This window comes from Pteropus alecto, unplaced genomic scaffold (genome assembly GCF_000325575.1).
Source record: "Pteropus alecto unplaced genomic scaffold, ASM32557v1 scaffold5, whole genome shotgun sequence".
In the NCBI taxonomy this organism is placed as follows: Eukaryota; Metazoa; Chordata; class Mammalia; order Chiroptera; family Pteropodidae; genus Pteropus; species Pteropus alecto.
Window position 1 is genome coordinate 25426636 of NW_006441953.1, and position 21504 is coordinate 25448139.

At 39.6% G+C, this 21504-nt stretch overlaps 2 protein-coding genes across 9 annotated transcripts in view; one reads left to right on the forward strand and one right to left on the reverse strand.

Annotated features, from left to right (window-relative positions):
* The window catches only part of FBXL5 (F-box and leucine rich repeat protein 5), a 24832-nt gene extending 15869 nt beyond the window's left edge, over positions 1-8963 (forward strand). Inside the window, exons 9-10 of the mRNA XM_006918983.3 lie at positions 1830-1978; positions 8174-8963. Of these exons, the coding sequence (XP_006919045.1) occupies positions 1830-1978; positions 8174-8250 (226 nt within the window). The 3' untranslated portion in view covers positions 8251-8963. The remainder of the gene's footprint in view (positions 1-1829; positions 1979-8173) is intronic.
* A 3208-nt stretch (positions 8964-12171) lies between these two features.
* Positions 12172-21504, reverse strand: part of CC2D2A (coiled-coil and C2 domain containing 2A) — a 101646-nt gene continuing 92313 nt past the window's right edge. For 3 of the 8 annotated variants that reach the window (XM_025051770.1, XM_015594913.2, XM_015594915.2), the window contains 4 exons: positions 17379-17501; positions 16074-16132; positions 13976-14153; positions 12174-12749 (listed from right to left, as the gene is read on the reverse strand). In XM_025051770.1, the coding sequence (XP_024907538.1) occupies positions 12561-12749; positions 13976-14153; positions 16074-16132; positions 17379-17501 (549 nt within the window). In that variant the 3' untranslated portion in view covers positions 12174-12560. Of the gene's footprint in view, positions 12750-13975; positions 14154-16073; positions 16133-17378; positions 17502-21504 lie in introns of all 8 variants that reach the window. The other 5 variants (XM_015594914.2, XM_015594916.2, XM_015594912.2 and 2 more) reach the window with 3 other exon arrangements.

Genomic DNA, 21504 nt, shown 5'->3' on the forward strand with positions numbered 1-21504 from the left:
TGTTATAATTGCTTATTTACTTTCGATTAGTTTGATTTCCCACTCAGCTCAGTGAGGCCATTGAGTTTACAAATGATTTGTGTACTTAAAGTATACTTGCGACATGAAGTTTTATATTCCATGCAATCTGTCCTCAGTGTGCTGAAAAATTTTAGGTTTTAGAGCATGAAAGCAATCTCTGCATTGAGCTACCTTCTGAGAACTTCTACACCACTTTTTAAAAGCTGTTTTATTTTTTGTTAGGAGCTATTCAACTTTATAGGAAAAAAAAAGAATTAGTAACCTTTAAATCCTGCATTGTTTTCCTTTAAAGAATGCTGTCTCTAACCGCTGCAGCCCAGGCAAGCCACTGAGGCTCTGAGTTGCCACTGTTGTTAATTTAAACTTCATGGGTGGATTGAGGAAATCTTTGACTTGAAAAAACAAAAACAAAACAATTTTTTTCAGTCAAATGTATTAGGGTATTAGGGTTTTGTTAAGCTGTTTTTAATAGATCAGTTTTCTCTTTTACACATGCAGTTACAAAACTGAAATGTACTAATCTTTGCCATTCAGTAGTTCTCACTGAATATATATTTCTGTGGTTTTTTCTAATCTCAATTAATAGTTTACATACTTTTACTTACCTTTACTTTCTAATTTCTATGAACCTGCATAACTATATAAATTATTTTTTTACTAAATTTATTTTATTGTTTCTCGACATCCCTGTCAAGATTAGTTTCCAATTTCCCAATTTTTGCTGTTGTGGGACCACTTAAAGCATTATTGTGTAGAAAGTTAATGTTCTCAGTTTTGTTCTTGATATTTTTCAGTGCGGCCATTGTCATTTTAGCCAACTTCTCATTTTATCCTATTTATATAAATGTTTTTATTCTTGTAATATATGCCATTAGAGGTTTTCATTTTTATTGAAATGTAATTCACATACTGTTCAATTTATCTTTTTAAAGTATACAAATCATTGGTTTTAGAGTATTCACAAAGTTGGCAACCATCACCACTATCAAATTTAGAAACATTTTCATCATACTAAAATGAAGCCCAATACTCATTAGCAGCCACTCCTTATTCCCCTTTGCCCCCAGCTGCTGGCAAACACCTATCTGCTTTCTGTCTCTGCTTTCTTCTGCCTCTTTTGGACATTTCATATAAATGGAATCATACAGTGTATGGCCTTTTGTGTCTGGCTTTTTTCATTTAGCATGTTTTCAAGGTTCATTTATGCTGCAGCATGTATCAGTACTTTATGGCTATGTAATATACAGTATTATAGATAACTACATTTTGTTTATCCATTTATTCATTAACTGACATTTGAGTGGTTTCCACATTTTGGCTCATATGAATAATGTTGCTGTGAACATTCGTTTGCGTTTTGTGTGCACATGTGTTTTCAGTTCTCTTAGGTATCCATCCAAAGGAGTGATTGTTGGGTCAAATGCTAACACTATAACTTTTTGAGGAACTACCAAACTGATCAGTGATTTTCATGATAATTTTTACTAAGACAATCTGGGAGTACAGTTAAGATTACAGTTCCAGGATTCAGGACTTCTTTCCTCTAAGAATTGAATTACTATAATGTTCTTGTAAAAAAAAAATATTCATAAACTTGTTTATTGAATGTCTTTAGGAAAAATGTAGAAAGTTTTCTCAATTTAAATGTATTTCTGCCTAAGTTGAAGTTAGTTATCGTGATTTATAGAAACTCTAAAGTTTTCTCATTATCAAATTGAAAGTTCTATTAATAGTGGTCCGGTGGGCCATCAAATTACATTTGTTTTTATAGATCAACATATCTAATTGTCGAATTGTTTCTCTTCCAGGGTTTTGACTCTGGGAGGAGGGCTGCCTTACTTGGAGCACCTTAATCTCTCTGGCTGTCTTACCGTGACCGGTGCAGGCCTGCAGGATCTGGTTTCAGCATGTCCTTCTCTAAACGATGAATATTTCTACTACTGTGACAACATTAACGGTAACGCCTTTTAACAACGAGGTCATTTTGAAGAAAGTGATTTTAAACGTTTTGACAGTTCTGATCATTCTTAGGCTTTCTATTTAGTTTTCTAGATTTATAATTACCAAACTTTTATTTTCAGATTTAGTCCTTTATATTTGATAAAATTTAAAATCAAATATGTTTTCATTAATTAGCTTCTCTGACGGTATACTTTTTTTTTTGCAGATTTTTGAGATATGTAATAGTTTAGTCATTCCAAAATGGCAAGTTGTTGTCGAAATACTAAAATTCTTATGAAGTTTTGGGAAATTCCTTTAGAATGCTATAGTACTAATTAACAATTTAGAGGTATGATTTCTTAGGGACAATAGACTCAGTTTTCTTGTAGAACTTTATAAAATATAGTGGAAAAAGGAAGACTTCGGTAATGTGAGTTCCTCAGGGATCCTTGGTTCCAGATGAATCATGGAAGACTGAGGACAGTGGTCCAGGGCGGCATTGGGGAAGAGGCCGAGGTGCCTTAGGCCTGACTCAGAGTCCTGGAGTATCTTGAAGATTGATTCCTGAACCTACTTTTAACAATCATCAGATAAACATTACTTGAGTTATTTTGTTCTGATTTTTAAGCCTACCCCTACCGTACCCCACAACGAGCCTCTTCGGTAAGCCTTTGCAGAGTACGTTCAGTGCCCTTTTGAGCATTTGATAGTCACTGGTAGGGACTGAAATTCTCAGAAGCATAAAAAGCTGCTCCTCAATTGTTAGTAAACAGCAAGTCAACCTGTGTTTATAACTGGAAAAAAAAATGTAGATGGTTCAGATTCTGCTATGCACCTGTCTTTTAATGCCATGTATTGCTGTCTTTGAGAGTCCAGTTCTTCTTAAGATGATGAGTTTCTCTGAGGCAGAACAATGGACAGGAAGGAGCCAGGAAGACTAGAGGAATGTTCTCTTAATGACATACCAGTAGCAAAGAAGTTAGCAAATCTGCTGTTTCTCAGAGAATAGATTTTCCTTGAAGTATGTATGAGGAGACGAGATAGCAGCTCTCTTACTTCTGGAATCACATCGGTGATGCAGGAGATGAACTCTCATGTTTTGAAGTAGCGACACTAAGTCGGAGCATTTCTTTCCCTGTTGCCCTTAGTGTATAATCAAGGAAGGGCGAAGTGAATGCCTAAAATCTTAGTTGCAACCTAAGTGTACGAAAGTATGATCACTATGGTGAAGCCCTTGCTGCTTGTGTGGATTCAGTGAGTTTGAGAAGGGAGATTTTTTTTTTTAAAATGTGCAGTCATGTCATTGTAGGTGCAATGTTGTACTTCTTAAGGCTTACGGGCCATATTATGAAAAGTAGTCAGTAAGCAATTATTTTTATAAGAGTAGCATTTTATTTGTTTGTTGCCCTTGAATTGCCCACATTGATTTTCGTATAGGTTATGCTCATGGGAATAAATTTCACAACCTAATTTGTTACATTTATTTTTGGGTATAGAGATGTCATGAGGTGGGGGAGATTGGTTTCAGTTCGTTTTTATAATCTACGTACTTGTTCTGTGTAATTTTAAAAACTTTTTGAAATAATTTAGATGATGGGATAAAGTTAAATACTTGAAATCTTTTGCATTTTGTTAGGATGTTAGCATTCTTTTCATCTCAACTGGTTTTGAATATATAAATTTTAAAGTGTTCCAAAGGAGCTGACTCATTCCTTTTGTTGAATGTAAGAATTTTTTTTTGATGAGTGAGTGGTAATTTTCAATAAATGAATTTTAATGAAGATATCTGACTTTGAAAGATTTGTAACTAAATTGACAGTGATTGTATAACCCAATATTAAGTCTCCTTTTACAGCTTCTTAAAGCATGATTTGGGAAATGGAAATCCTTTAAAGTTTACAAGGTGACCTGTCATATCACCTGTGTTTCAGAGTTCCAGCCAGTGCTCTTAAAGCAGTGCTCTGGGATAATCTGTTCCTTAGAAGGACATGTGGACAGCCTAGGAAGTGTTAGGATAGAGTTGCCCCGCATTCAGCTTTGCAAGATGACGTGATCCAGTATCTTTTACTACAGCTCAACCTGTACAGTAAATATTTAGTGATTGCTCAGGGGGCCCCTTTTTATTATTTTTATTCTTTTTGAAAGTAGTTAATATACACTGTACATGGTCTTAGAATAATAGAGCATATTTAAGTGACATATTATATTTAAATATTTGAGAATAACATTTAACTAAAAATGTATTTTATCAAAAGAAAGTTTACATAGCTAACTACCAGGTTACTAACTAAAAGAAGTAAATACTGATAAACCATTCATTATCTAAATAATAAGTGATAATAACTAAAGCAGAATGATCTGTTTCCTAAGCATTAGCACAGATTTTGGAGAAGGTAATTTAGTAATCAGATATTTAAACAGTATTTACTGTCAGGAAGACACTGTACTAAACATTGATATAAAATGCCATTTTCGACTCTTTTGAATGATCCTTTATATATTTAAATTTGTCATTTGATCGAAAAAGTTAAAATTGAAATACAAAAAAATTTTAAATTGTCATTTAAGAAGTATTAAATGGAATTGCATAGTTTTAGAGCTCTGAAATGCATTTGAACAATGATAGGAGATAAACTTTTTGTATTGATTTGCATTTCAATATATGTATAATTTATGAATTAAGATAGATTAGCTCATAGTTCTGGAGGTGACACAATCTCAGATGATTTGCTCTCTTATATTTCTAACTTAAGTTAAAGAGGAATTACAGGTAAGTGAAGGTAAGTGCAGAAGTATAGTCTAAATGATATACTTAAAATTCAGGAGAAACAAGTCACTCTAATAAAAATTTGGGAAAATAACCACAGCTACCGTTGTAGTTTTTTTAAATCTAACATTTAAAAAATGCTTTTTTATAAAATTTGTTCTTTAGCATGCATTTAAAGATTTTATTTAATATGAATGATGATGCAAATTTTATTTTTCTAATTTTTATTATTCTTTAATGTAATTTAGCCCTCATATATTATAACCATTTGAGTCTTCTATCTTGTGTGGAGATAGACAGTTGCTGGTGTAAGTCAGATGTCTGAAGGGCGCAACCTTTGGAATTGTCAGTGTCTTCGGAAGCACAGCTGTCTGCTCGAGCTGCTTGGCAACATAACTTGCCTTAGTTGTGTTTCTAATGCTGCCTCACTCGTTCTGTTGTCCATTTATTCTGTGATCCATTTATTCCCTTTTCTGAACAGTCTTTCTGTGATGCTTGAAGATCTTACTGTTAACATTACTTACGATCTCCATGCTTTGGAAATTGCCGGTCTCCTATTTTATGCAATATGAGACTAACCGAAGTTAAAGACAGTGTTTGTCTTCACTTTCAATTTGCCTCAGACCTTCAGCAGCATAAACTCTCTTCATGGGTGACATCGCTTTCATGGATTATTAGGATCAGACATCTGTTCTGTGGTTGGCCTTATGATGGGATTGTAGTTTTGAGGTAGCTACTGTTTAAATACCTATAGGTTTCTCTAGATAGATCCTACTTTCACAGTTGAAAACACTGATAAATTAATTCCCTCTATTCTGTACACTTAGAATCCCATTGAAACATAGTCATTCTAGTACATATTTGAGGGAGAGGGCACATTTTATATCAGTGTGAGCAAGAACTTTGAGGACCTAGGAGAAGCTGGTGAATAAGGTCGGGTTACTTTCTACCTAATGTGGGGCACATATTTTTATTTCTACACTTTTCTTTCCCTGTTTTCCCTACCACCCTTCCTCAGCCTTTGAGAGCAGACAGTGACCAGGGAGCTAGGGCGGAGACTGAGGCTGCTCGGCCCTGTCTTTTGGGGAAGATGGTGAAAAGCTGTGTGGTATTGGGAAAGATAAGGCTCTCTAGAATAGTTTCTTTAATCGACTTGGCTCTTTTGAAGGCTCCCTTTTTATTTTCTCCCTTGAAAAGTAGTGACATCCCTCACGTTCATTGCTTTCAGTCATCGTTTATGATTTTTTCCCCAGGCCACTGTTGAATTCTATATAATGTTTCTTCTTTATGATTCTGTCGTTTTTAAAAATCGCAATATAGACATTTGGAAGTGTTTTAGGGAGTTTTGGTTTGGAAAATTATACGAAAGTCCCCATGTCTCTTTCCTCTTATTTCTCCTTTAAAAAAATTTTTAAATAGAACTAAATACTGAGAAAATGATAATCAGATAAGTTTTTGCAGAAACCACCAGCATAAGCATTTTCTCGCAGGGGCTGAATGTCAGGGCAGGATGACGGTGGTGACGCAGGGGATTGGGCCTGGGAAGGGCGCTGGGTGGTCGGTGGGTGGAGCAGTGACCCCGCGTGCAAGGGCCGAGGTAAGACGAGACGGGGGCGTTAAAAAGACAAAAGCAGAAAATATATCTAAAGAGAAAACCCGGTCAAATGTTGACAGGAAGAAGAGTTTCAAACCATGGGATTCCTTATCAGGGCGTTTCTAATAAATACCTGGTAATGTGTTCTAAGAAATTGTGTTTTGACTTTGCTTAAGATGACTAACCTCGTGTCTTATTTTTGGGGAAAAATAATCTTAACAAAAATGCTACTTGGTGAATTTTAAATGTTTGACACAGTCAACTCATGTAAAAATAGAACAGATTTTAATTTTGATTAAATAAAAATGGGCTTGTAATTCAATTTTATATTTGAAATAATTTTAGACTTTTTATTATGGAAAACATTTAACATGTAAACATGCAGTCATGACTTCCTGTGTAGCATCAGCATCGGCAGTGATCAACCCGCAGTCAGTCTTTCATCTCCCACGGCCCATTTCCACACCTGTTCTCCATGTCACAGGCACAGCATCAGTTTTAAAGTTAAACATAAGTATTTGAAAATAAATGAAATAAGCTCTTGCAGTTTCACATGTTACAGTTTGTAACGTTTATTAGCTTTTTTTTTTTCCCTGAAAGATACTTTATTATTTCCATAGTTAAATAGGTGAATGTTACATTTCATCGAAGGTATGTCCTAAGAAATTTGCCCTTTGTATTTTACATATGCCGCTCAAAGGATACAAAGGAGAGTTAAATTCTGGGAAATTAGTGTGTTCTGTGTGTTCGGTTGCAAGTTTTCTTAGGTTTGTATTAGCTTAGTGGCCTTCTTTTGCTATTTAAAAAAACAAAACAGCTAATTTAAAATGTTTCTGAGTTAAACTAGATATCAATCCAGAGTACTGTGATTTTTCAGTTGTAACCCATTTGACATAGTCTATGATAAAATTACTTTCCACGTACTCTGTATGATCCTTACCTATGACAAGTATTGTGGTTCTGATTGATGAGTAAAGAACTAATGAATTGCTCTTTTTCTGTTCATGGTGCAGACTACTGAAAGGCTTTAGTGTGGTTAAAACATCCTTTTCCACACTTGCCTGCCTTTATGAAAACTGTGATTCATTCAGAGTACTTGACATTTGAATATTTGCCATGATATCTCTTTTTTGACATGTTCTAATTCTCAGCTATGTTCTCTAACGATCTTTTATCTAATGTCTAGGTAGTATAATGTGACAGGGATAAAATGTCACTTATTCCACAAGTGTTATTTCTCTTCTTTGTAGTTGAATCTATGTCTTAGATGAATCTTTATGTCTTAGATATGTTTATTTAATCACTCATTATATACTTAATTCTGAAAAGTAATTTCACTTAACCCTATTATATGATTTATCTTGGCTGCGGATGCTAGATAAAAATACGGCAAACACGTTAAAGTCTGTCCATAGAGTTTTTAAAAATTTTGAATGTAATGTTTATTGTAATTGCTCAATACTGCTATTACCGACAAGGCCATTTTGGCCTCAGTCACATTTTAGGAAGGATGCTCAGACTATACAGAATCTAGGTTAGCTTGGCATTCTGGCTTGCGGGTTATCTCCTTTTCTTCTCAGATTTTTATTTTGTAAGACGGTTGCCAAAATATCATTTCCCTTCTTTCATTTATGTTTTGGACCATCAAGGATGTATTAGTTAAAGTCAAACTATTGGCATTTTTGTCCCTGGATAATTTCTTATACATGCATTGTGAGATATTACTTCTATGTTATAAGTGCATTGGTAGTAAAAAAAAAAATCAAATTTTGTAGCTCTTTCATAAGCACGATTATTTTTATGTGATCCCTAAGAAATTCCTCCTTTCACACTTCTCTGTTTTTATACAGGTCCTCATGCTGATACCGCCAGCGGATGCCAGAATTTGCAGTGTGGTTTTCGAGCCTGCTGCCGCTCTGGCGAATGACCCTTGACTTCTGACCTTTGTCTACTTCATTTAGCTGAGCAGGCTTCCTCTCATGCACTTTACTTATAGCACATTTCTTGTGTTAACCATCCCTTTTTGAGTGTGACTTGTTTTGGCCCTGTTCCTTACGGCCTCAGAAATCTTAATTTACCAGTGAATTATTGTACAGTGTTGTTTCTCTCGTTTTTGTTTTAGAAAGAGATTAGGTCTTTTCATAAGGGTGAGAACAGTTTTATCAGATTTCTTTTAAATTGAGCGCTCTGAAAAAAATGTCACTAATGCCTTGCCATTTAAAGTATTTTTTAGATTATTTTGCGTTTCAAAGTCAGTGGGGGTTATTGGTTCTCTTTCTGTATAAACACTGTACCAAGCTTTGTAGATCTTTTCAAACATAGATTTCTGAAGTTTTATTTTCAAAGACTGCACATTTTGGCAACAAGTCTCTTTTCCATAATGTTTCCTTTATTTGAACAATTCTCAGAGGGCCAATTCAAACATACCCACATATAAGATTCTTTAAAATGATAGAATAAATTGGCTTCTTGGTGTTAGCTCAGTGAGCTAGCAAAGCACCAATTTATTTGTATTTGCTTTCTTCAAAGACCCCTGGTTCCTACCACTGTCCCTAAATTGTCAAATTGGGAGAGATTTTTAAAAATTCCACGATCATTTGAAGAACTGTATAAATAAAATCTACTTTGAGGACTTTACCATATAATTTCTTTTGTGTTTTGATTTTATTATAAATCTCAATGCAGGTTTACTTTGGTGTAAAATAGGACTAAATATTTTGTCTTTTGAGCCCCCATGAAATCATGACCCCAAGGAACAGTTTTAGACAGATAACTTAATTTCGTTGAGCTGAATAGTCTTTTTGAAATTAATTGTGCAGTAGTCAGAGTTTGAATGCTTATCTTCACTGCTGTGGGAAAAGATAATAGGGGCGGAGACCTACAATTCAGAAAAGTCATTTTTACATAATGCTACATATGATTTTGTGTCACGAAGAAGAGAATAGTGGGTGCCACGCCAGTTAGTTTTAGAAATACACGCAAGGCTGTGGAAGAGGGAGTAATCTTGCAGTCTTGTTATTTTGGGTCCCAGGAATGATTTTGTTTGTTTTATTGGGGGATAGGAAGAGTAGGAGAGAGAAACTATAGGTAGACAGGTTTCAGTTCAAGCTAAGGGAAAACTTTATTTTAGGGGGGTTGTCCAAAGAAGAGAGAGGAATCGTTCGATGGGCATATAAATAAGAAATTATTCTTGCTTTTAAATGTCACTCACATTTGAATTAAACACTCCAAGGGAAGACCCGCTCTAAAGGGTTACGTCCAACGACTCTCCAAACTTGTGCCTTTCTCTGTAGGGTCTCTCATTTCGACTCCATTCCTGTTAACATTGGCGAACTGAATGCTGGGACCAGCGCCAGTTTCCTGCACGAGGCGTAGGGCAGCTGAATAAGCTGACCATCGTACTTTGAGTCTGTAGCTCTTAAACTGAAGTAGTCATGTCTTTTGTGACCTGCTTTGAAAATCTGGCCTAAGCACAAAGTAAACTTTTTAGATTGCCTCAGAAAACTTGAAATCTGAGCTTATTGAGCAGTAACAGGGTCAGAAGTTTTATATTGTAAGGTTGACTGTTGTGTAGTTATTATATTTTTATTTCTATGAGTGTTTAACCAAGTTTATTGGAAAAGTTGACATAAGGGATTATTTCAAGAAAATAAATGACAAGATTTTTTCTGGAGTGAGTCCCATCCAAGCCCATACTTCACCTTATCTGTCGTTACATGAACCGCATGGTAAGATTGCTCATCTGTAACCAGGTCCTGAGTCATCAGGGGAGGACCAGAGTTTATCTCCCATATAGTCAGAAAAGAGTATGGTATTTGGGGGAGAGGGTGGTGGAGGGGGGTTGATTATAATACTTACAGAGAAAATTCACCATTAGATGTTTCTGGGCTTGGCTTTAAATGTCATCTTTTTAAATTAAATAATTCGAGCAGCTAATTTCCCCAGGGGTTCCAGGTAATTGAATTGCCTCCCTTCTGCTTTGTCCTGTGCTGCCTGATACTAGCAAACCGTTAAATAGGACTTGGCAGGCTTGAACCAAGCTGACTTCGGTACGTCAGCACAACCACGAGGAAACTCACTGTTTTTCTGCTAATCACCTTCCCTCCAGTTGCATGGGGAGATAGCATAATCTGCTTTTAACTTTTATACATTATCGCTGTTTTATTATTAACTTAAGGGGATAGTTAATATTTAATGAAACACTGCACTTAAATTTATCTTTAGTTTTGTGATTGACTTTGTGAACTATTGAAACTTCATTCTTAGATGAAAGGCAACAGTTACGTAAAATCCTTGTGGAACCTGACGGACACCACGTGCTCACTGCTGGGCAGTGTCCTAAATATAGTTGACCCTTGAATAATTTGGACTTGAATTGAGCAGGTCTACTTAAACGTGGATTTTTTTCAGTAAATACCTCTACTCTTCTTGATTTGTGGTTGGGAGTCTGGATGCAGAGAGCTGACTGCATCGATCTATGCCATTTTACATAGGAGACTTGAACATTGAGGATTTTGGTATCTGTGTGTGTGTGTGTGTGCGGGGGTGGTGGCTAGAACCAGTCCCCCATGAGTTCTGAGGGACAGCTAAGTTTTTGAGGAATCAAAGGGTACATGTGGGTTTTGAGTATGGGATCGGCGCCCCAACTCCTCTTGTTCAGGGATCAAGCTGTACCTCAAGTGTACTGACTTGCTCAGTCGTGACAGCAATGTGCAGTAGGTTTGTAATCATCCCGATCTTTCACATGGGGAAAGTAAGGACTAGGTTAAGGAACTGGTCCATGTATTCCAGCTAGTCAGTGGCAGAACTAGGATTTCTCTAGTCTTCATGCGTGTAACCACTGTGTTGTCTTGTCTCTACATTGGTAATGACTGTCACGGGTCAGTCCTTGGACTCTGTTGAAGAGTTCATAGTACAGGTATCAGAGGCATGTAAACATAGTTATCATACAATTTGATAACAGAAGACACAAGGGAATATAGCTAAAGGCGAAAGAGTTTCCTTAATTTGGTCCCTCTTTGTTTTGTTTTAAGTGAAATCCTCCTCGTAGTACATTAGTAGTTCTCAACTGGAGGCAGTTTATACCCTAAAGGACATTAGGCACCATAGGGAAACATTTTGGGTTTTCGTCACTTAGCAGAGGGGAAGGATGTAACTGGCGTCTAGTGGGCAGAGGCCATGGATACTGCTAAACATCTTACAATGCAGAGGACAATCCCCAACAACAGATAATTACATGGCCTAGGTCGCCAGTGATGCTGCAGTTGAGAAGTCCTGTTTACGTGTTTCTGGTCTGTGTACTTCTTCCCATGTCAGCACATGCGCTTAATCCTGTTGAATGGCTTAGTGTAATCTGACTGACTTAGTTTGGGCTGCTGTAACAGAATGCCATGGACTGAAAGGCGTACGCAACAAATAGTTCTGACAGTTCTGGAGGTGGGAAGCCCCGGGCCAAGGCGCGGGCAGGTCTGGTTTCTGGTGAGGGCTGTCATTCTGGTTTGCAGATAGCCATCTTCACATTGTATCCACACGTGGCCTAGAGAGAGGAAGCAAGCTCTCTCTGTCTCATAAGGGCACAGATCTCATCTGGAGGGCTCCACTCTCATCCCCTCATTACCTCCCAAAGGCCCCGTCTCCAAGTACTGTTCCATAGGTATGGAAATGCCATCTCAAGACAGGCATTGCGGAGTGCGGGGAACACAGACAATCAGTCCATAGCAATGGCTTAATTTTTTAAACTACTCTATTCATGTTTAAATTTATTCCCTTTTTCCCCTAAAATACTATATTGCTTCAGTGTGTGTGTGCGTGCGCGTGCGCGTGTGTGTGTGCATGCATGTATATACATGTGTGCTTGCTTAGTATTTCTGTAAGATACGGTCTTATGACATATTCAGCATTAAAAATAAAAATTTTGTATTGGGAAGTTCCTCCTTGCCCCCAGGAAAGTTGCGCTGTTTGCTGTTCTGCTGGACAGGCAGAGGAGAAGCGCATCCCAGGTGGACGGTGAGCAAGTGCGAACACACGGCATAAGGGGCCCCGGGGTAGTCGCGTCAAGTTTAGGGACAAAGTGGAGAGACACGGCAGACTACTAAATAAAAACACTTTATTTTGTACGGTATGAAAATAATTTTATTTCATTATTCACAAATAATTTCTGATGTGATCAATATCACTTAAAAATAGTCTCATCTTAGTTATAGTTTTACATAATATAAAAAGTATACAACGAAAAAATTACCTGTTGCGTATGAGGGAGGCAACATAGATCCAAACGGACAAGACGTTTTTGGGGTATGGGTGGATGTAGACGGCTAAAGCAAACTCCACACTGGGCACGTCGATGTTGTGCACGCCGGTGCTGTACACCGCTTCGACTAACGGCCTCAGTTCCGAGTAGGCCATGTGGAGCGGGAAGCCGGAGAACTGCCGGGGAAAACGAGATTCGTAGACATCAGGGAAGCTGAAAGATTGCGGTTTACTTTTTTCGCCGTGTGAATGTACGCAGTTCTTAATCTCAGTAAGAAATCTTCCTTCTGGATCTAAAAGTCATTTATTCTGCCTTTCTATTCAGCTATGTGTTAACACAGAAAATGGAGAGGAACTAAATGTCTAGTTTGTTTCAGTTGCTAGTGCATCGACTCGGTGTGTAAGACACCTGTTAGTCACCCTCCACTGTCACCTTCCCTCTCCCTGACGTAACCCCTGTATTCCAGGGACCTAGGTTAAGCCGATCCGTGCATCCCCTGCTCCTCCCTCCACCCTACCCCCCCGCCCCCACAATGGATCTCCAGGGAGGTGAGTGTGTTCCCAGGGAGTCTCAAAGTGAGTTTCAGGGAACTGGCTGGGAATGATGGCCCACGGATGCTGTCTCCTGCACAGGCACTGTGTTTGCACATTGTCACTAGCTGTGAGTCCTGCCTGGAACTGTCCAGCCAGCCCGAGGATGCCATCACACGGCGGAAGTGAGGAGATGCGCAGAAAAACACAGCCGTGATAGCGACTCTCTCCTCTTCTTAAATCAGCACTAAGTTTTCTGTTTTTTGAATTGAAAACATCCTGGCTGAAAACCTGGCCTTAAAAGTTTCACGGATCAGTTTAGGTCAGTGAATAGAATTAGATATCCCACTTCACACTGTTTAGCCAGCAGGGTTCACTGTCTTAGTTGGAGACTGCTTTCTAGGTTTTATTGTCCAGCTGTAGGATATGAACACTCAGCACTATCGACAGACAGTAGAGAGGACATATTGTCTGTTAAATGAGATTTTTTTTTCTTAGCAATGAAAAGTACAATAAAATATCCTTTAAAAAAACCAGATGGGGAGTGGTTGGTGTCACCTTAACACACAGTTGAGTCTAACATTTAGCCAGATGTTTTCATTTTATTTAACACTTGAAGTGTATTTTATAAAAGTTGTTTTTTATAGGATCATCTTAAAGATGGTATTTTTATTTTATAGAGATATTTTGCTATTTAATGATAGGTTAATTACTGAGATTTGAACTTTTAATCACACCTTTTAGTCTATGCTGCCTCATGCACACACTGGGGAGCAAGGTAGGCATTTTGATGCCCAAAACCCCGTGATGGAGGAATTTCCCGGTGGAAGCAAGGAAGGCCGCGGGCTGGGGCGGGCGCCGTTGGCACTCACCCTGTAGTCCCCCAGCTGCTTCAGCAGCCCCGCCCTGTGCCCGTCCTCCACGTCCTCCCCCCGACTCTCCTCCAGCAGCGGCAGGAAGTGGCGCAGAGTGGCCGTGCAGTGCCTGTTCCACCGCGTCAGGTGGCGCGGCCTCCAGCCCATGATCTTCTCTCTCAGTATCTTCTCAATCCTGTTAATAAAAATAAACGCCACGGTTGGCTGATTCGACTTTTCCCTTTTAAACAAAAGTCCAGTTTGTATGCAATGGGGAGTCAGGTGTTGACATAACCACCTTTTTGTTGGAGTCGTCATTCACTAGCCATAGCTGGTACCTAACACGGGCTAATCCCTGCGGATTCAAGAATTAACCCGAGTGATCCTTGCCCTTAAGTACTGTATGTGGTGGGGCAGGAAACAGACCCGTGGACAGAAAGTAGATGACAGCCTAAGGGCGGGAACATGTTTGAAGTGTCACACGAAAGAGGGAGTGCCGAATAGTGGGGATAGCCAAGTTCAATACATAGAGCAAGAGATTTTTTTAAATATATTTTTTAATATGTAAATATAGATCAGGACACAGACCCATGTTCATGAGAAAATGAAAAAAATAATGAAAATCTTGGCATTTCCAGTCAGATGATGCCCCCAGAGCAATCTCTTATGATTACTACTGGAAACAAGTGTTATATGTTTATCCTTTGTTCCTTGGTAACATATATACAGACATTATTTAGACCCAGGCATAAGAGTTGGGGCTTATGCTGAAAGCTTCAAATATTTGTAGGACTATTAATGCCATATATTGATTACTTGCCCTGTGATTTCATGGCTCTTTTTCTAAATTGCCTTAAAACTGCCTTTAGAATAACCATCATCATTGCAACTTAATTTTTGATATCCTATTTTATAGCTAACATGATGGGTATGGGGTCCAAAGGATGTGAACTTTAAACAGAGAACGAAAGAAAATAGCTACCCTTTTTTGAGCCCTTATTCACTAGGTTCTGTGCTGGTGCTTTTTATACATTTTTATTTAATCCTAATAACCCTATGAGGTAGGGGAATGTTGTCCCAGTTTTACTTATGAAGGGACAATTCGAGGTAGGATAAATGACTTGACAATGGCATGGGAGCTGGCATTTGAATTGAAACCTTGCCAATTCTAAAGCCTCTCGTGCATCCCTAACCAAACAGATTTAGGGACCCCGCTAGCTTCCTATTGCTCAATAGCTGTAGAAATCTGCTTCTCTTTTGGCATATAACACATGTCTTTATTTGGGTTTCAAGATGGTTTGAACAAGAAAATACAGATAAATTGCCTTGCACTTCATCAGATGATTTGAGTCTAATCAATAGTATCCTGAAACTATTAGATGAAATAAAAAAGATTATTTTTTCTGGAATTAGTTGTTCTAGGTGGGGATTCCAATCAGGCTTTATCATCTGAATTTGAAATTGAGAGTAAATTGGTGTTTTCTAGTAGTCGTATCTTAAATGAGGCCACATTTAGTCTTGTGCAATTTGACACGCTGCTCTTCACGCAGCTTTCTGAAGTAGAAAGGACAGACAGGCTCTGAAGTCAGCTTGGGTGGGGCCCAGAGCCCCTCTAGCACATGACAAGGATGTGGACCTCTCTGAACCTCAGTTCCCACAGTCGTGAGACTGGGAAAATGAGTTCTGTTTTACAGAGTTGTAAGGATTCTAGGGAAGGACTCAGTAGGCTCTTACTAATCTCCGTGTCTTAAGTTTATAAATGAGCTGAAGTTCAGTAAGCCACTAACTGGACAAAAGAGGCATATTTAAGCTGAGGATTATGATGTGTCTGAACAAGACCCAGAAAATCATGGTGTGGAGCTCCAGTCTGAGGCAGACGTTTTGGGGAACTACCCATCACCGCTGGAGTTCGCTTCCATTTGTCCCATGCCACACCAATGCTAAAGCCTCCTTCTGGGCCATGGGATTTAGAGATCACACTTGTACCCGGGATCTGTAAACCTGTGTTCAAATTCAACTGCCCAAACGATTTCCCATTGATCCAGGCTGAGAATCGTCTAGTTTGGGATTATACTCCTCGCACAGATTACACGGGGGTTTATGGGTGTCACATGACCTGTCCTGTAGCTCGGCCGCGGCTGCTTTGTCTGTGCGCTGGTAAATAAGCTCTTCTGGCTGTAAAAGAGGAACTAGTTCAGAAATTCTAGAAACCATTTACACTAAATTCGAATTACTATAATCCTTTTCTAATTTTTTTTTTTTAAATTATGGAATCTCAGACATTCAATCAGATAGAGGATGATGTAACCGACGCCAATGAATCTATCACCCACCTTATGCAAAATATCAGAAGTAAATTGTAGGCTGTGCAGTTCCTCGGCTTCATTCCCCTTATCTCTCGTCACAGAAGTAAATACGACCTGAATTTATTTTCTAGTCCTTTCATTCACTGTATGTGGAGTACCTACCATGTGTCAAGTGATGGTGATGCAGCCGTGAATAAAAATCCCTGCCCCCACGGTGTTTTCTTTACGGTCGGTGGAGACGGCAGATGAATGTGTTTATGACCTAACTACAGACGTACATATCCCTCAGCGATGTGCTGTATTGTTTGGCATGTTTTCTAAACTTTACATACTTTATACTGTGAATATTGCAACTCGCTTTTTCTCTTTTAACATTATATTTAGAAATAGTAGCAAAGGTATCTTTAGAGTGCTTACCAAGATTCATTACGAATATAGATTGATTCGTGCCACTACTATAAAATATAAATTATGTCCCATATGTCCCTTGTGCTATTCCAAGTCTTAGGCTATAGCAAACAATGTTCCTATGAAAAATTTTGTATGTATCACCTTGTATACATGGGAGAATTTCTCTAGGGCAGTGTTTATCAAGCCTTCTTTTTTTTTTTAAAGGTTTGATCATAGTAAAATACACGTTTTATATTACACACCCAGCATACACATACATATCTAGCTCTCAAACAAAAGTAGCAGTGAACAATTCTTACTCACACTTACCACCTGCAATCTACTACTGGCCAGGACCCCTCTAAATTAATTTTATGAGCCCCAGTGGACCATGCCAGGCAGTTTGATTTCATGTGTCAATAGCAATCATAAAATTAATTTAGTGAGTTGACACCGGAATTTAAAAAATTACATAGAATATAGTTTGTGATATACTTTTATGGGGCTCCTTTTATCAAGTTTTTTCTTTCACATATATGTGTACTGGTTTGTGACATGATGGTATATTTCTTATTTTGAGTTGGGCTCAATTAAGTTTGAAAAACAAATATTTTAGACAAAATATCTAGGAGTAGAATTAAGGGTGAAAAAATATCTGGCTACCCAGTACAATGACTTAAAATTCTTCACTTTATTTACATTTAATTTTTTAAAAAGAATTATACCTGAACACTGGAAAGGCCAGGGTATGGAAGGCTTCTTGAAAAGAAAGATTTCCATAGCTTGGGCTTGGTAACATCAAAATTTATCCTTAGTGGGGAATCATATCGTTGAATATTAAACCAAATCTAAAAAAGACAAGACGACATTAGTGTGTATAGTGTTAGACACATGTGCGTGCGTGTGTGTGTGTGTGTGTGCGCACGCGCATATGTATGTATGGAGAGGCAGCCAAATGACACGCGGGGTGCACACTTTCTGTCGTATTTTGATCTGTATGACTGGTATGGTATGCGTCTTATAATCACTGGCATCTATTTTACATACAGTTGTCACTGGCCATTTTGTCACATTTTTTACATCTAAAGTTGAGGCGCATCTTAGTACCGATTGTAAATTGATGAAATAATGTAGTTCCGTATGAGAAGGAACTTAATTTTTGTAGGAGAAGACGGACAAGGCTGCGCCTTTCTCGGGCTGGCCTTTGCTCTCCCGCGCTCCCCAGCCTCTAACTGTGGTGCGTGTCCACCTCTCTGCTTCATACCTGTCTCGTTGAGGCAGTCTACCGTACTGGTCTGGAACCAGACCACCTGCATTTGAATCCTGGCTCCAGCATTTACCGTGTGACCTCGGATGATATATTTAACTTCTGGGTGCCTCAGTTTCCTCTTCTATAAAAGCAAGATGATAACGGGACCCACCTCATAAGGTGGTTGAGCAGGTGAAATTACTTAATTCATCTATTCCTTTTAGAACAATGCTTGGTATATAGTGAGTGCTCAATGATCGTTAGCTGTTTTATTACTATTAGTATTTATCCTTGTTTAGAATTGTTTGCCTCAATAGACTGTTAGGTTGTTGTTGCCTCGAGGACGTTCTCCACTGTATCGTTAGCATCTAGCATAGCTCCTGGCTGGCATACACACTAGGCATATCGAATAACTTTTTGCATGAATGGTAAATTTGTGCATTCGACATATATGTCAAGTACCTACTATGTTTAGGCGCAGTTCTATTCACTGGGGAGAAGCAGTCAATGAAATAGAGTTCCCACCCTCATGCAGTAGCTAATGAAAAAACAGTGCCCAAACAAGTAAAAACTCAGGACAGCGATGATATTACACTATGTGGTTGTAAGATTGTATGATTGGCCCCAATTCTTCACTCCTTCTTATACCCCTTTCTTTTTCCATGTTACTTTGCAGTTCCTTCCACTCAAAGGGCGGAGATGTACTCCCCCTGCCCCTTGGCTTCAGGCCAGTAGAACGGGACGGAAGTGTCAGCGTGTGACCTCCGAATCTAAGCTTAAGAGGCTCTGTGTGTTTCTGCTTGTCCTCTTGTGCCCCTGCCATTGTCACTGCCTGCAGTCCCAGAATAAATACACGTGACGCAGAGCCGTCCCAGCCTAGATCAGCAGAGACTTACCAGCTGGCCCGCAGATGCGTGAGCATAAACGTTTGAAGCCATTTCGTGTGGGGATGAGTTTTTTTTTATCTTCATTATGGCAACAGCTAACCATTCAAAAGCTATGGAGAACACTATGCAGGAAGAGATGAAATTTTAGGGTGGAGAGGGAAGTTCTCCCTGGAAAGATGACATCTGATCAGAAATGCATGAAGCGAGGGAGAAATTTATGAGATATCTGGCAAAGGGAGGGGCCATCCGTGCAGAGGAAAGAGCAATGCAGATGCGAAGTGTTCCTGATGCGTTTCAGGAACGGCAAGGAAGACAGAGTGGCTTTAGAGGAAGAAGCCAGTGAGGGCCGGTGAGAACCGGGCGCTGCAGAGGATGGGGGACGGGGAGACAGAAGGCCTGGGCGCGCATTTTGAAGGGTTAGGCTTGGACTCTAGAGCGAGCTAGGAAGCTACGGGAATATTTTAAGTAGAAGAGTGACGTTATTTGCCTTCTGTTTGAACAGGAATATTTTTTGACGTTTTGAGGCCAGACAGAAGGGGCCAGGGGGGCAAGGAGTGGTCTCCCGTCAGGAGGCTATTTCAGATAATCCAGGAGAGAGCTACCGCGGCGTGGTCCAAAATGGTAGCAGTGAAAGTGGCGAGCTGTGGTTGGATCCTGGATATGCTGTGAAGGTAGGATCAATAGGACTGGCTGACGGGTTGCTTGTGGCAGAAAGGGAGAGAGAGGAATCCAAGATGACACCAAGGACTGTGGCTTACGTGACTGGACAGATAGAGTAGCCATTTACCAAGATCAGACAGGCTGCGAAAGGAAATTGGTTCGGCTCCGAGCACGTTAAGTTTGAGGTTATCTATCTGACACCTATGTGAAGGTTTTGAGTAGGTAGTCGGATATGAGAGTCTGAAGTTCTGGGAGCTTGGTGAGCTAGAGATACACATTTGGGTATCGTCAGCATCTATACGTTCCTAAGGAGGAAGGATATATAGAAAAGAAGCTTGACGAACGTTGAGGATCTCTGATTTTTCAGATTTGGAGAGAGAACAAAAAGGTAGCAAAGGACAGAGAAGTGGTAGCCGGTGAGGCAGGAGGCCTTGATACTTGGAACCCAAATCAAGAAATTGTTTTCAGGCGACGAAGTCTTTAAGAACTACAGTTTGGCCGTAGGGTAGGGAATGTGCAGAACAATACTGGGACGCAGTGTTGCAAGAAAACACTGAGGTCAGATTACGTATGGTTTTGAAATGTAGGATGGGAAGTTTACACCTGTACGCGGTGAGGTTCCCCCAATACTTCCTGAACCATAAGCTGAACATTCGGTGTACCGAGCAGTGAGCTTGAGGCGTGATTTAGTGGGATGTTTACAGCAGTGCGGGGTGAAACAGCAATGCCATGACCTGGGGAACAGCGCGGGTAGGAGCTGTCCGATTTCGTATCTGTAAATAGGATTGAAGCAGGAGGGAGGAAGGGAGAGGAAAATCAAGGACAGCTCTGAGGTTTGAATCTCAGTAACTGACGTCTGTAGAAGTCAGAAGCCAGGAGTAGGAGCTGGTTTTGGAGCAAAAGGGAAACGATATGACTTTTGGGTGTGCCAAGTTTAAGATTTTGATAAAGAACCTGGGTATCCAGCCAACAGTTGAAAATCCAGGACCCAAAGAAAGATTCTGGGATAGAATCTTTCTTTGGGTCCTGAATTTTGCGATAGTGATAGAATTATGACTCATCTGCCCGGATAAACTAGATAGAGCTATAATTAATAATAGGTATCGTCCTGCAATAAATCTAAATATAGAATCTTTAGGAACATCTACTTTTAAGGGCTGGGAAGAAGAGCTCGTGAAAGAAACCCAAGGCATTGCAGAGAGATGAGAGTGAAGTTGTCCTTTATCCGTGAGCCAAAGAGGGGCAAGTGTGTTCTCATGAACAGGGGTTAGTCCTGTCATGTGCCATAAAACGGGAGAGTGAGGAATCAGAGTAAACCACTGGATTTGCTTCTCCATTAGCAAGACTGCCGTACGTCTCTGGGTTTAGTTTCTGTAGGATGCTCTGGGAAGAGGAGCTAGATTTTAGTGGGTTCAAGTCTGAGTTTACCGGGAACATGAAAGCCAGGATATAATTGGTATTTGAAGAATTCTGAAGGAAAGAGGAACAACGGTCCTTTAGAGTCGAGCCAGTTAGGAGAAGCATATTTTAGAATCATTGGACTCCGACGATAGAAAAGGAGAGAGAAAACACGACAGGGGCGTTTTGGAACAGTGAGTGCCGCCAGGTCTTGGAGAAGTGGAAAGACAAACGTGGTAGAAAGAGGAGTCTGTTTCTAGGCAGAGTTGTGGAGGGGAGACAGGCACCCGGTCCAGAGGCTGTGGCGGAGCTGGGTGTGGCGGAGCTGGGTGGCTGAGGTTTCAGGGCACCAGGCCAGCGCAGTGAGGGGGAGTCCTCTGCCGAGGATCGTCGCGGCTTAGAGCAGGTATAACCTGGGGCCACCGTCGCCATCTCGTTAGAAGAGGAGAAAAGGGGGTCTCTCTTCCTCCCCGAACTCAGGCTTAATGGGAATTAGTCAGCCACACAGTAATTGCTTTGAGAACTAATACAAATTTTGACAAGAGATTGGAATTCTTTGAAGGCTCTTTCAATGCCTGCTGACTCTGTTTGATTAGTAATGACCTTAAAGATGATTCTCTAAACAGAGATGGTGCCAAGCAGATCATTTATGATTAT